The sequence below is a fragment of the Chaetodon trifascialis genome, chromosome 22 (genome assembly GCF_039877785.1).
Source record: "Chaetodon trifascialis isolate fChaTrf1 chromosome 22, fChaTrf1.hap1, whole genome shotgun sequence".
Taxonomy (NCBI): domain Eukaryota; kingdom Metazoa; phylum Chordata; class Actinopteri; order Chaetodontiformes; family Chaetodontidae; genus Chaetodon; species Chaetodon trifascialis.
This window is the reverse complement of record NC_092077.1, coordinates 13,351,421-13,366,094: the sequence shown is the minus strand read 5'-3', so window position 1 is coordinate 13,366,094 and position 14,674 is coordinate 13,351,421. Positions and strand designations below refer to the sequence as shown.

The 14,674-nt window shown below is 43.2% G+C and overlaps 1 protein-coding gene across 2 annotated transcripts; it reads right to left on the bottom strand.

Moving 5' to 3' along the window:
* Positions 1-1,186: 1,186 nt before the first annotated feature.
* On the bottom strand, positions 1,187-13,699 carry lrguk (leucine-rich repeats and guanylate kinase domain containing). Of its 2 annotated transcripts, none has more exons than XM_070992229.1 (19): positions 13,604-13,699; positions 13,320-13,401; positions 13,108-13,208; positions 12,746-12,827; positions 12,435-12,559; positions 10,907-11,050; positions 10,279-10,359; positions 10,075-10,161; positions 9,779-9,885; positions 9,068-9,187; positions 8,466-8,562; positions 6,250-6,363; positions 5,289-5,490; positions 4,429-4,539; positions 3,920-4,077; positions 3,569-3,657; positions 3,161-3,229; positions 1,766-1,887; positions 1,187-1,426 (listed from the first exon to the last, which is right to left on the bottom strand). In XM_070992229.1, exons 1-19 carry the CDS (start codon positions 13,679-13,681, stop codon positions 1,212-1,214), a joined length of 2,184 nt encoding a protein of 727 aa, XP_070848330.1. In that variant the 5' UTR covers positions 13,682-13,699; the 3' UTR covers positions 1,187-1,211. The 2 variants fall into 2 exon arrangements, with proteins under 2 accessions (XP_070848330.1, XP_070848331.1); XM_070992230.1 differs by having other exon boundaries at positions 1,766-1,884.
* Between the last annotated feature and the right edge of the window lie 975 nt (positions 13,700-14,674).

Below are 14,674 nucleotides of genomic sequence, written 5' to 3'. Positions count from 1 at the left end.
ATGGATGGCCAGGTGTGCTTTGTGTGTGTGTGTGTGTGTGTGTGTGTGTGTGTGTGTGTGTGTGTGTGTGTGTGTGTGTGTGTGTGTGTGTGCTTGCGTGCGTGTGCTGCATTCACACATACAGCCCAAGAACCAGAACATGCATACTGTATGTGCACACAAACAAGCACCTACGTACAAGCAGGCTGGCTGCTAAATAAGCAATGAACACATCTAAGACAGATGACAATTCCAATTTACAATGAATCAAAAATGAACACTGCAGCATTCACAAACATACGGGTGCACCGGTACGCATGGCTGTGCGCAACACACACACACACACAAGCTGACAAAAACACACAAACTTGTCTGTGATGGCTCACTGTTTAATACCTGTCAACAACTTCCATATGAATGTGTTTCCAGTTGAATAAATAATCCCATCAGAAGAGATAAAGATTAATGATGTATTTATCATTCAGTGACAAGAGCTCCACGCTGCACATAAAAGATCAGTATCTACATGTCAATGGCAAATCCTATTTGGTGAGATTACTGAACAGTAGGAAAAATAATGCCACTTCACTGTCAGGAAAATTAATGCAACATTCATAAAACATGTCGTGTACCACTTAATACTTTGTCGACAGGAACTTTTCCAAATGAAAGGAACAGTCCTCCTTTTAATCAGGAATCTGAACACATGAATATGAAAACATACACACACGACTACGGCTATCATGCGTGAAAGACGTGCTTATCAAACTGTGTGAGCCTGAATCATTGCGTGTGTCAACACTGACTACCTTTAGGACAGTCAGTCAGTCAATTTAAAGAGGAAGAAAACACAACCTCGCCTATAATCATACTGCAGTCACCTTATATATGGTCATTAAAGGCATCACTTGTCATGAATATAGTATACAGGAAGTGCAAACGATCCAGACGTGTTAAGGCAGATCACAGGAAAAGGCAAGTGCTGACACTGAAATCTAACCTCAAGTGTTTGGCCTGGGTTCATCACATCAGTCTGTGGTGAGATAGCAAGATGTGTAGTTTGGTTGACTGTTAACTTTTGCATTTACAGATGTTTGGATGTTCTTTTAATCTTAAGAGGCCAAGCTCTTACCTGTTTACTGACTGACTGACTTCATCGTATTTTAATGTTAAGACAATTTTTTGAATATTTACAACTGTTTTTGATATCAGATGACCTAAAACCTTAAAAGCTATCCCTCCCTGTCTGCATCTCCTTCCCCCCTCCCATCTGCGACTGAGCTGGGTCTGGGTGAGGGAGCCGGGCTGGGCGCTGCAGGGGTCTTGCGCCCAGCGGGGATTGGCGGCAGGATGGCCTTGACGTTGGATCCAGGACGTCTATCGGTGGAAGGAGACGTGGCCACAGCCAGCTGCTCTGTGCCTGGACGGGGGGATTCAGGAGTTTGGCCTGGTGCCATGTGATGAAATGGGAATATTTTACTTGATGCAATTACAGACATAAAAAGACGTCGACAAACCTTTAGAACTTAATACTGTCAGCTGGATTATCTTACAATCGGTGTATTTAAAACTATAAAATGAATGAATAAAATACATTAGAAAAATATACAGTAGTTGACTTAGTTTGGAACAGTGTTAGAACTTAAAGCATAATACTGTAAGTGTACAACAAATTACTTGCCACTATCTTTCCCCTGGCCTGTAGCAGTAACATCTCTCCTCTCTTTGCTTCTATATTTAACAACATAAAAATGCCCTAAAAAGATTAAAAAACAGCAAAAATAACCTTTGAGTGTTTCCAAAGTGTGTCCCAGGACAGAGATATCTAGCGGCTCCACTAAGCCAGACAAGGCCCCGGCTGAACTGGGCACAGACAGCGCTGAACTGGCACGAGACTCGTCCGAGCTGCTGGTGGAGGAAAAAAGGGACGTAGGAAAAGACGAATCACAGGGGGGACAGAGACAGACAAGTTTGTGCAGTGAAGGTGTGCAGTGAAAGGAAACCAGGTTGTTAAAGGGACCAGTCACAAAGGTGAGAAAGCACACACAAAAGAACGTGCTTTTGGAGGTTTTACCATCAAGCCGGGAACACAGAGAGGGACCATCGGAGCAGTATTTCTGACCACAAGCCACAATATTGAGTTTGACTTTTGATACTCAATAAACAAACAGATATGGATTTTTGTCCAACACACATGCAAGTGCACAGGACTACACAAAGCAACTGTCAGAGGAATACAAAAGGATCCTCTGTTACAGTATGGGAGACAGACACACACGAGTAAAGACACATCCCGATTAAGAGCAGTGCAGACAGATGTCTGGAATCCTCTACACAAATACTGAAGGGCTGAGTAATGCTAACAGGACATACTGGGGGCATTTATTGCTCAGACCGCGTTGACAGAACTCGTAGATTTTGAACAAGTTTGGCAAAACTTGCCCACTGAGCACATCAGACAGCACATTACATTTGACTGAACATGTACTGCATCTTGGCATGTATGTTTCTTTGGAGAAAAATAAACAGAAAACAATTTGTACAGGTGAGAGAAAGCTGTGTGTGCAGCACACACTCATAACCACACATACTATGTCAATGTCAGACTCATTAAACCCATATTTGGCTGTTTATATGAGTGTGTACACAGGGGAGTCAAAAAGCAGGAAAAGCTATAAAATCACAATTTATGAGTGAGTGCGCTTGTGTGGAAGCAAGCGTGCGTGTGTGTGTGTGTGTGTGTGTGTGTGTGTGTGTGTGTGTGTGTGTGTGTGGGATGTGTGTGTGCACGTTCAGCCCCACATGAATTGCACCAGTAGAGTGAGCTCTATAAAAGTGAACATATGTTGTGAAAACAAGCCAAGGGAGTGAAGAACAGTAGTACAAAAGCAGTTTCCTGCTCCTAAATCTTTAGCTGCGGATTGTTTTTCTTATGAAACCACAGGACTTGGATTCACTCACCTCACCTTAAATCTAAATGCTGGTATTATGAATTCAGACAGCATATACAGAGTGAAATCTTATACAGCTTTGAAGTATTTGTATAAATCTGCTATTCTTTCACAGCAACATCTGGCCTAGGTTTTGACTGCACCGGCAGAGTGTGAGCACCTGTAAGTGTAGTGTGTGTGTGTGTGTGTGTGTGTGTGTGTGTGTGTGTGTGTGCATATGTGTGTCTCACCTGCTGTCCTCACTAAAACGAGTGCCAGGATCATGATTGTGCAGTGAAGATGGTGCTGTCTGAGCAGACCTGAGGCAAACCAAAAAAAATGGGGCAAAATTCAATCATTCTTCTTCATGATGACAAATCATAACGGAAAAGCAATTTCCATTTAATAACTGATGACGGGTATATTTTGGGAACAGTGAGAAGAGAGTGCCACTCCACAATGCCGTCATATTAACAGACAGTTAGATTCAAATAATTTGGGCACCTGTCACTTCACCCTCAAGGTCAAACAAAAGCACAAAACAAACCATCAAAACGCAGTTTGGACAAGTGCGCCAATTAAACCAATTTGGCCCAGCCGAGTGCCCGCTTGAAATTAAGCACTGGAGTGCAGTGGAGTGCGTGCTACTTATAATGAACCTTTTGAAGAGCTGGCTGTAGACCCCTGGACTCTTCCCCACTATCGCCTCTCTCACCAGCTGCTCGCGCCTCCTGATGGAAACTAGCTCCTGCAGAGGAGGGAGATGGAGAGAAGGAGTTTAGAGGAAGTGAGATGGGAGACAAAAAAGGAAGCTGATGCAGAGGGTGATTAGAGTGGGGGGGGCAGACGAGCGATGACATATGGCAGTGAGGACGAGAAAGAAAGAGGGCGTCTTAATAGAAGATTGAGGATTATTTTTGCATAAATTTCATACAGTCTAGATGTCTATTTAACATCCACTTACAGGCTTCATTACCAATACATTTTTCATCAGACATCTTTGAACTCACAGCGTGGCTCTTCTGAGGGCTGAGCGCTGCCTGGATCTTGGTGAAATGGTTTCTGTAAGACGGATCTGACGGGTCAAGAGCTGCGGCAGAGTGTGACGTCAGCACGGCCGATCCTGACCTCGACAGGGGTGAAGGCGGCTCCTCCTCCGGCTCGCGACCTGAGACAGAAGGAGACAGATGCTGTATATCAGTGCTGCGTAACGCTGCGTCTGATGGCTACAGCATTCTTACATAGATGCACAGGATGCACAGGCTGTGTACGCATGCACACACATAAACAGAGAATACGCTACGTGGAGCAGGAAAACAGATTTACAGACGTTATTTTTCTGTTTAGACACAATCAAATCTAATTTATGGCCATGTAAAAGGGGCGCTGCAGTGATTCAGTGTTGCACTTTCCTGAAGTTAAAAAACAGTGGTCTAAATCGATGCAGCACAGCACGCCTCAAAAAACCTGACGCTTTGAGACGGCCAATCATGATCTGAGCAAACAAACAAATACACACCTGTGCAGTCAGGGGATGCTCTGCTGTTGTTTTCCCCTTCTTCCTGCTCATCTAGCAACAGGTACTCCTTCACTACTCGCCTCAGTGCCTGATAGGCTTCATCCCAGTCATCTACTCTCACATCCCAGTGCGCACACACACACACACACCACCACACAAAAAAAATCTGGTTGTGAACAGAGCCAATGCATCTCCCATCAAACAGCAATGAATCAAAGATATGGGCATGATGACCTTAGTGTAATGAGGTGCTAGCTAGCAGTGCATAAAAGTGATGAGGTTCCACACTCCCTGTATGTTGATCTCATTAAGAAAACAGCTAACATGTCTGAGTGCTTTCATGAGGGGATGATAAACACAGCTATTCCGTGGCTACGTGCCCTTAATACATGTGGTAATTGGATTGAAAGTGTAGTGTATGGATTTTAGCGGAGTGTGTTAATTTATCTAAGGCTATACCAATGACAGTTGCGCTAAGCCAGGGTAAGGCAGGGTATTTTTCGCTCTGTGAGGCACTACATTGACAAACTGCCTGTGAACAAAGCAATCACAGCCGAGACTTCCAAATTTCTCTCTTACTAACATCATATCCAAAGCAGGAAGAAAAACATGTCTCCCTGGGAATCGATTGTGTTGTCTTCAGTTAAAATAGATATTCGTTGAAATTAATTGAGAGTATTCATGATTACACTTTGTACTACAATTAAACTGTCATTAACTAATAGTAAAATGGATCCAGAGGCCACTGGGGGATATTAAATTGTCATTATTATAACTGTAACGCACACTTAAATGAACAAGTAGAGCATCAAGCAACATGAATGAACACATTCCATATCATAATGAAGTTCTCCAATTACCACAGGGGATAACATTATCGAAGAATCCCGGTCGCTGCCTGTTGGTGCTGGCATAGAGCTCCAAACGTGACACCGCCATGTCAATCTGTGCTTGGGTGTAGAGACCACGGTTTTTCAGGTGGCCCGTGTACTGCTCCACCTGGATGGGGATGAGCAGGATGTAGCGAGGCTCGAAGTAGGTCTTCTTCAGACTGAGCACGCCCTGCGAGGACAGGCGAAAAGTTCTGTTACACCGAGGGTCTGCTTTGAAATGGATTTTAAGCTGTTCGAACTGATTCACACTGTGCTGCAACAACACTGGAGATGGAAACTGAAAACTCAAATCCACTGGCGACACACGCATGCAGGCAAAAGCAATTTAGCATTCCAAACAGTGTGTGTACGATCCCGCGGTCTCATCCCGAATCACTGGAAATATTATTTATTAGCTTTCATTCCAATAAAGCGCGCTGTTGATACAGAGAAAGAAGCTCCGCTCTGTGTCATGGGTTTGAAACAAAACATCGCTGACAGCCTTGAAGTACATTTTGCATTACTTAAATATCACTGGAGCGGAACAAGACAAATAAGGTTTGCAGATGCTTTATATACTAGTTTTAGAACAAAAATGTATACCTGCTTGGTTTTCAAGATATTACTCAGCCTCAGCCATTTTGACATTATAAGTAGTATAAAAACATTTGATAAATTCTTTATAACACACGGTAATGTAGCTGTAAACAGATATAGGGACAATTTATTAACCAATATTTAATGTATTTTCTCAAGAATTCTAACTTCTCCTATGATGGCATATTTTATATTACTACAACTAGATTTTATTACTTATTATCTGTTTATACATCAGCATCCACTGATGGATTTGAACTTGTGGACAAATGCATAAATAAACACTTACACCTGGTTTATTTATACATTAGCCTGGTGAACGTACTGTCAGACAACACTTTTCCATACGCACCTCTAGCTCCATATGCAGGCAGCAGGCTAGTCCTTCTCTGGCTACATCCTCTACGGCGTCTCTGGTCAGGCCGTATCTGTGACCCCCGTACTGCATGGTCTGGATAAACTTACCCTAAAGGGAAATTCCCAGTTATGAAGGGAAAGAATGACAGAACGTACTTGTGCACCACTTTATTGCCCCACTACCCATGGAGTTACCAGTTAGGAGCAGCATTTATCTCCCAAAGTGGTCTTATTACCTCCCATGCATACACAACCCCGGCATGTCCTGTCAAGATATACAACCTCAAGTCATTTGCCCACCTGTGAACTGGACTTTTGACTGGGTGACCAGTGCAAAAAAACCCTCTTTTTGTTACTTCTCACACATGACCCCTGACCTTTTGTCTGCCGGCTTTTGGTGCGGTTTTATTTTTAACTGTCAACAAGCTCTTGGCCAAATCCAATACAGTTCAGGAGAGCAAGATGTTCTTTGGTTTGTGGTGGCAAAAAGGAATTCAGACATAAAAATAAAACTTAAGCAATTTGTCATGACTCCCAAGAAAAAGTTGAATAAACATGTATGAATTCTATTACTACAATTGAGCAGCTATTTGTGCAAATGTAATGAGAAAATGTTGTTTTGCATGGTGTATCTGAAGCTTATTTTGACTGTATTAATGCGGTGGGCTACATTTAAAATCACAGCAATTAGAGAGCACAGATTTCGTAACATCAAGGCCTGTCAATTACAAGGCTATATTTGAAACCAGAAACAGTAAACAATACACTAACAAGAAAACAGTAATCTAACACGGCTTTATTATGCTAAATGTTTCCCAATAAAAATAGTCTCTGCCCTCTGCCTTTAGAAGTGCACACAGGATGGAAAACTGCATGATATAATAACAATGTAAAGAAAACTCATTAACCATGAGCCATTACATTTTAGATTTAGTTAGGTTTCACTGATAATTTAGGGACGATGTCTGTCCAAAAGTGAAACAAGGATGTCTTTCGTGTCCCCGAAATTTCCTAAATAGGTCATTGACAAGCATCCAAACACTCAGTCGTAAACATGATACTTGTGATTCCATATTATCAGACTTAGATGCTATTCAGACAAAATTGCACAGCAGGTGTTCCCTGTGTTTACAACACAGTAAGGAGTATAATAAGTACCAACGGCTGCTGATTATGGTTAATTTTGTTTAAGAACAGCCACAAGAAGTGGGCTCAAGAGGTTGTGATTGCATCGTTACTAAAAAGCACCTCTGAGGGAAAAGGGAGTGAAGAGGAAGAGGGCGGCTGACACATTAAAAGGGGAGAGCAAGAAAAGGAGGGCAGGACAGCCATAAACCAAGTTGCTGGCAACAGAAGAATAGAGGGTGGAGAAAATTGGAAAAATCAAGTAGAACGAAGGATAGACAATAAAGTTAACCTGATCCACTTCCCCTGTAGGAGAAGACAAAAGGCATAAATTCCAGCATCAAAGCCCTCGCTGTGTAAATCACTGCATGACCCCGACCTCTATCCATCATCCTCCACCATTCTTACATAACAGGCAGCTTGACTCGAGGGACAAGATGGAAAACAAATGTGTCCGAGATCTCTGACCTCTGCACCCGTTTTTACGACCCTAAGAAAACTCCACTCATTTGACGATTTTGTTATCCTCAAAGCTTAAACGCACACAGTTTGACCCTCTGAGAGAGGAGGTGCATTTTGTGTGATTTGTACCATTGTCTGCATACTCATAATTTCAAAACCCATTACCTCTCTGTGTCCTTGTCAGTTGTTTCATTAACCGTGACTTGCATGGAAGCATTGTAGGAGATGCTGCGATAAGTCATCCTTAAGTAAAATTGAATTAATACAGCCATTACAGCTTATCAAAAAAGCTCAATTCAACTAAATGTATCTTTGTTAAATACCAGCCAGTTAAAGTAAAATCAATCCATCCAAGTAAAAGTAATTATCTCAGCTACTCAGCTCATTATTGCCAGTGAGCGAATTCAATCTGAAACTTGCTTAAGGAGTTATGTGAAACAAGGGCACTAAAAAAGAGCCAATATACATTTAATTAACCCATAGTGAGTATTAACGCTTGTATGATTTGTAACAGAGTGCATCCGAGTATTCTGAACACAGAGCTCAAAATAACCTGAAACATGTATTTTGCTTTCATGTGGTCGCTCCAAGCGTCAGAAAAAGCTTAAGAGCAATCTAACGCACCATGTGAATCATGTCCTGAAAATCCTCCTCGCTGACAAAATGGTAATCAATTCCATTCTCCTCTCCAAAATAGGGCCCCCTTGTGGTGTGACAGGTTCTGTGGAAACACACACAAGGTAGAGACACACTCTGGAGAGTCCATGTAACGCTTCCAGTCGTATGAGTTCAGAGGTCTAAGGATGTGAAAAATCTCAGACGTACAACCAGCAAAGAGGACGAGAAGGAGGGCTATGAACTGTGAGAAGACCACTAAACTCAAACGCCACATGTACATTGAAAGAGTTACTGGGTGGTATAATTATCCCCCCTCAAGCTGGGACTACACTATAAGAAATCGGGGAGTCAAAATCTGCATTCCTCATTTTGCAAAGAAATGTACTTTGAGGTTTAGCCAAAGCTAATATGAGGTCTCAGCAGTCCAGACTGATGTTTGACAAACTGACAAATTGGGTCTCTTCCACAGTTTTCTTGCTGAGCTGCAGCAGCACTATCTGTCCTGCTGGCTGCGTGTCCATGGCAGGACATGACATCAGCAATAATTCTACATGAAACAACCAAGACAAAGACAGCCAACAATTAAATAATGCACTTTTAAGACTGACCCGTGGGCAAAGTATTCGTTGAACTCCTGACACAGTCTGTGGGCCAGCTCTCTCTTCCCGCAGCCTTGAGGACCGGTCAGAACCAGCATAGGATACGGAGAGTCCGCACTGGGCAAAGTGCTGCTTGGAGAGGCACACACACAGGTTTCTAATAAACTTAAGCCTTACACGTACATCCTCTCAAACCATAGATGAGCAAGACTAAAGTTTATTAAACCGTGAAGCCAGAGCACAAACTTCTCGAGTCATGAAAGCCACTCCTACAGTCGATATAAACGGGAGCCTTGTGGGCAATGTGGATATGCTCTTTCTAGGCAGCACAGAGGAGAGTGGTAAATTGACTATAGCTGCAGCATTTTATTTGCTGATGATGGATGTTTTCAAAAAAGTGCTGACGCATGCACTCATTTTCTTCTTTTAGGGAGTAGATAACATGAGCACCACAGAAACACTGCAGATAAAATGCGGCTCATGTTTGACTTTCTTGATTTTGCAAGATTTTTATGATTATGACAAATCAACACATTGGATCAACCTTCAACTTCAAAGCTCATTTCCTAGAGAGCACTTCAGTGTTTCCCATCACCTCTGTCAACATTATTATCAGACCACTGGCTGGTTTTCTCTTAAGCTTTGCTTTTGGGAGCAAGGCACATGAGCATTCAGAGGTAATCTATTACATATCACACAATACAGTATATTTGTACTAACCTGTCATAGACCACCTGGGGCTGCATCAACTGATACACCAGGTGGGTCATGTGATCCCGGGCTGCCACCACATCCAAAGGAGGGTCATACTTGTTTACTGATGACACCTGGGATTTAAGGTTAGTAATCAAGTGTCACAAAAAGCGAGCTATCCCACATGCATGGAAAACATTAACAGCTGATTTAGGTTCGTGGCACTCATTCCTGCTTTGTGAAATTAAACATGGAGGTCAGCCATGTTGAGACACCATGTTTGTGCTGTTAGACTGCAACATTCATCTGGTTTGTATTCGTACCTTTTCTTCAGCAGTGACCTTCTCTTGGTCCAGCACAGTCAGGTGTTGAAGGAGGAAGATGACCGCCAGTCTGTAATCAGGTTGCTCCTGCCAATGTACATTCACATGGCATATATTATAAAGACATAATGAGGAATCTAGACTCAAAGCACAAACTTTTTCTGTTCATGGTCGCATGCGATGGTCAGTAAAAGATTGGATTACCTGCACAGGGTTTTCCAGCAGGTTGAGGTCCCTCAACAGGAAAAGATCATGAATGTGTTTGCACTCCTTAATTTCACTAATCTGAAACAAAAAAACACAGATTTATTGGGTAGAGTGCCATGTAATGGTTTATTTGTAGTCATCGAAATAAGAAACTTGTTGAGCATGGAAGGTCATTCTCAACTGACCAGATTTAATTGCTGTATTGGAGTGTACTCGTACTGGAGTCCGTTTTGGGGACATTTCAGAATGTGTTAAAACTCTGGGCTGTATTTGTGATGGTATAATTTAACTCATTCACCTGCACCTGGACTTTCAAACTGGCCAGTCTACAAAAAAATCCATGGCACAGAGGTGTAAAATGGTGACAGGTTTTGGAGCTGAAACAGCCATGTGTCCAGCTGAAATGTTCTCAAACATGTACCTACTCTTTTAGGATTTAAAGAGAATTTCCAGCACCGCAGCTCAATGTCTGTGCGGTACATGGATTTCTTTATTCTGAAGTAATGCTTTTAAGAAAAGCTGTGGTGCAAATTTACATTCATTTTTGAATTTTAATCTCATAAAGAGCTTGGATCCCATGTAAGAATTAGGCTGACATATTTATGCTGTTCTCTCAGACTAATACCAGGTTTTTCTCTAGATTGATGGAGCCCAGGAGGTGGAGATTCTGGAGACCAGACAGACTGCTGATGCTGTTCAGAGACAAGTCGAGAACCTGCAGATTCTTCAGATTCTCCAACCCTTCAATCCTCTCCAGCTGGTTCCCCCTCTGGACGCAGACAGGAAAGACGTATTTTAAGAGACAAGTGCGTGATATTCATGAATATGCATGCATGCATAAGTGGCTTCCAACCCACAGTCCTACTTCATATACAGTCAATGATTCCCACAGATAAATATTAAGGACACGCCATGGTCGCTCTGCAGGGTGTGTGAACTTTCTTTCCCCTCAGTGCTGAGTTGAGTGGCAGGCCTGCCTCTCTCTGCTAAATCCTGACAGGTGAGGACTGACAGCCAAACAGCTGGTGAGGTGCTAGCACAGCACGCTAACCAACGGAAGAACCAGACCTGGGCATTCCTCCCTTGTCAGGGTCCCCAGCCTGCTTCTCACTCCATTCCACCAACTAAAGTTGTTATCTAGCCGTCTGGCCACACCTCACCCTGCTCTTGCCAAGCATGTTGCCTGGCAGAGGGCTGCTGTCAGCGGGGGTGGGTGACTGCGCTGGTCCCCTGAAGCTCTAGGTCGGTGCTGTGATGGGCTGTGAAACAGGCTGGCTGACAGGGCTGTGCTGTTTAGGGAGGCAGCATGTGAGGAAGAGGGTCAGGGATGGGATTAGATGGATGCTGGACGGACAAGGTGTGTGTGTGTGTGTGTGTGTGTGTGTGTGTGTGTGTGTGTGTGTGTGTGTGTGTGTGTGTGTGTGTGTGTGTGTGTGTGTGTGTGTGTGTGTGTGTGTGCGCGCGCATATGTGCTGAACTTGGTCCAGGCTCACTCAAACACCAGCTGCTGGTCCCAAAGCAAAGCTACAGACAGGGGCAGACAGAGCCAGACCGATGGCTGCTGACAATGAGGAAACACTGATAAAGGACAGAACATCCATGTGCACACACACACAAGTAGAAAGAGAGAGAGGGAGAGAGAGCGAGAGAGAGAGAGAGAGAGAGAGAGAGAGAGAGAGAGAGAGAGAGAGAGAGAGAGAGAGAGAAAAGGCCTGCTGTTGGACCATATGGTGATTCTCGAACAGGGGGCCAAGGTTTTAGTGAATGTAAAAATGGGGCCAAAAACAGAGACATAAAGACAAAGACAGAGGGGAGAGGACAGAAAGACAAACGGAAATAGGTGAAATTTAGCATATGTGAGGTAAAAGACATGCAATAAGAGAGATCACTACTACTGTGTGTGTGTGAGAGAGAGAGAGAGAGAGAGAGAGAGAGAGGGTGTGTGGGTGTAGATACTAGACAACACATGGAGGGAAACAACCTCCTGTGAAGCAATGCCATACATGTAAATGGAAGTATTGCCAAGCAACGGCAAAGAAAGACAAATGAGACGTCCGCTTGTCAGTATGAGCTTGAACGTTTGAATGTTCACGTGTGCGTATGTATGTACACTCTGTGTGTCATATCTCTGACTGTAATAGAGTAGGACCTACGAGGCAGAGGTGCGTGAGAGGCAGACCGTCCAGGCCGCTGATCCTCAAGATCTTGTTATGTGCCAGGCTGAGATGGGTGAGCTTGCAACATTGCTCAAGACCGCTGATCTCACTGAAACTGTTGTCTGAGAGCGGGCGTGTTAGGAATAACACACAAGGGGAAAAGGCTGCCAAACATCAGTGTATTTCTGTAGACATTGTAATGCATAGGTACAGAAAGAAGCTATAGGGGATTTGAAAAAAGACAAAGACAAAGAAAGCACGTATGTGAGTTCACATGGATGAATGTAAATGTCTAACAACAAGGATACAGGCAAGATCCAGTTTGCTAAGCGACGAATAGGCCGACAAGTCCTTCATTTCTGTCATACGGTTATGGGAGAAATTGACTTCCTGAAAAAAAAAAGGCAGCACACTATTAACCAAAGTCATGAAAGCCTTCAGTACATGTCACTGAAGAAATTCTTCGCCTAAATCCATAGAGTATGGGAAAGAATTTTCAGTTTGCTGAAGTTCACTGTCATTCAAGGGCAGTTAATGCCTTGTAAGCATATTCAAAGTGACTACAGATGGGCTATGGAAATCCAGGCCTATCTTGAGGGAATAACAGGAGAGGAGCCCAAGCCAACAATCAAATGTGGTCTTATCCTGTCAGTTCAAGGTCCTACATTACCTTTAGATTCTTGGGTGGCTGGAATCCAAAAAAGGTGGAGATTTCGTTGTGAGAAGCGTCAAGGATGACGAGGTACGGCATGCAGCTCACACAGGATAAATCTGGCAGTTGAGAAAAGTTAGAAAAATAAAAAAAAACTACTCAACTGTGAATAATTTAAGTCTTGATTACATCTTCAAGGTCACTGAATTCATCTAATAATGAAACGTCACCTTTGATTTTGTTGTGTGGCAGTTCCAGCTTTTGAAGATGGACATAATTGCATAAAACAGAGATGTCACTGAGATTGTGACTCTAGAGTAGAGAAAAATACAACCTTAGTTAAACTTAGCCTCAAAATTAAATGACCAAGAGATCGGTCACCACAACAAGAACACGACACAGTGCTGAGGTAAACTGATTTGTCAGGAAAGGCTTCATCTCGACAAATCTGACAGGCAAGTCAGATGTTGAAAGCCATTTAATGTCATTTATAAATGATGTCTGTGTGTCTTACAGGCAGAGACAGGTGGTGGTACAAGTGTTGCAGCCCAGTGCCAAAGCGTCCAAGGTTGGACACACAGCTGGACACCATCTCAGCAGTTAAAACTCCACCCTTCTGGAAACATACACAGGATATACTTCAGTGTTTGAATACAGCAGTGACGCTTGCATGTGCAGCCGTGAACTGTAGGGATCCCTGCACTAACAACACATGCACAGAGTCTGAAGACCATTAAAAGCATCACTTACTGCTCACAGCTTCCTGCCCCGCAAAGCACACATGCACATATTCATGCAGTACACACACACACACACACACACACACACACACACACACACACACACACACTTGCTTACAAATGATGCACACCACTCTAATTGCGCTTAACGCCGCTACCGCAAATTGAAAATTAATCAACCATTTGACCTTGCTGTGTTGTTTTATTTCCCCAGACCTCTTGTGCAAGGTTACCTGCTTTACCTGTTGCACAACGGAACAAATATGGAGGTTTATTCAAACTGCTCCATTAATATACAGTCACTCTGCGTTTTTTGATTCCACTTTGGTGCAATTACACATGACAGCTTAATTTTTTTTGGACATGCTCAAAACGATAGAATGAAAGAAACGGAAACAAAAAAAAAACTTTACTCCTAATAAGTATGAAGACACATTACATGCAGTTAGTTACCAGCTAAGGTGTCCAGCTCCTTACCTCCATCTCTGTTTTCTTCTGGCTCAACGCGGCTGGGAGCCTGAGCAAAGGGAGCGTCACTGAGAGACCCTGGGGGGCAGCAGCTAGAGTAACGCCGAGGAAAACTGTTCACTCTTTTTTCCTTTCATTATTGAATAATCAAAAACTTGGCGACTACAGACTGACTTATAATGAGGCAAAGTGGCGACTTTTTGATTAAAAAAAGGTCTAACTTTCCGTCTTCTGGCTAGCTAGTAAGTTAGCTTTTCACAAGAAGCGTACACCGTCGTCGCTAGGCAACGCTAAGACAAGTGAGCGGTGAAAGGAATTGTGGGTGATGTAGTTACCTGTTCCCAACAGCGACAGTGGCACACAGTGAGCAGGTGTTC

Bases quoted from the DNA above. Each gene is read 5' to 3' on its own strand.
- lrguk (XM_070992229.1), bottom strand. From the start codon at position 13,681: ATGGTGTCCAGCTGTGTGTCCAACCTTGGACGCTTTGGCACTGGGCTG. The intron at 10,162-10,278 runs GTAATCCAATCT...GTACATTGGCAG, and splicing joins TGCTGGAAAACCCTGTGCAG to GAGCAACCTGATTACAGACT. The intron at 3,230-3,568 runs GTTCATTATAAG...GGTTTGCCTCAG, and splicing joins TACAGCCAGCTCTTCAAAAG to GTCTGCTCAGACAGCACCAT.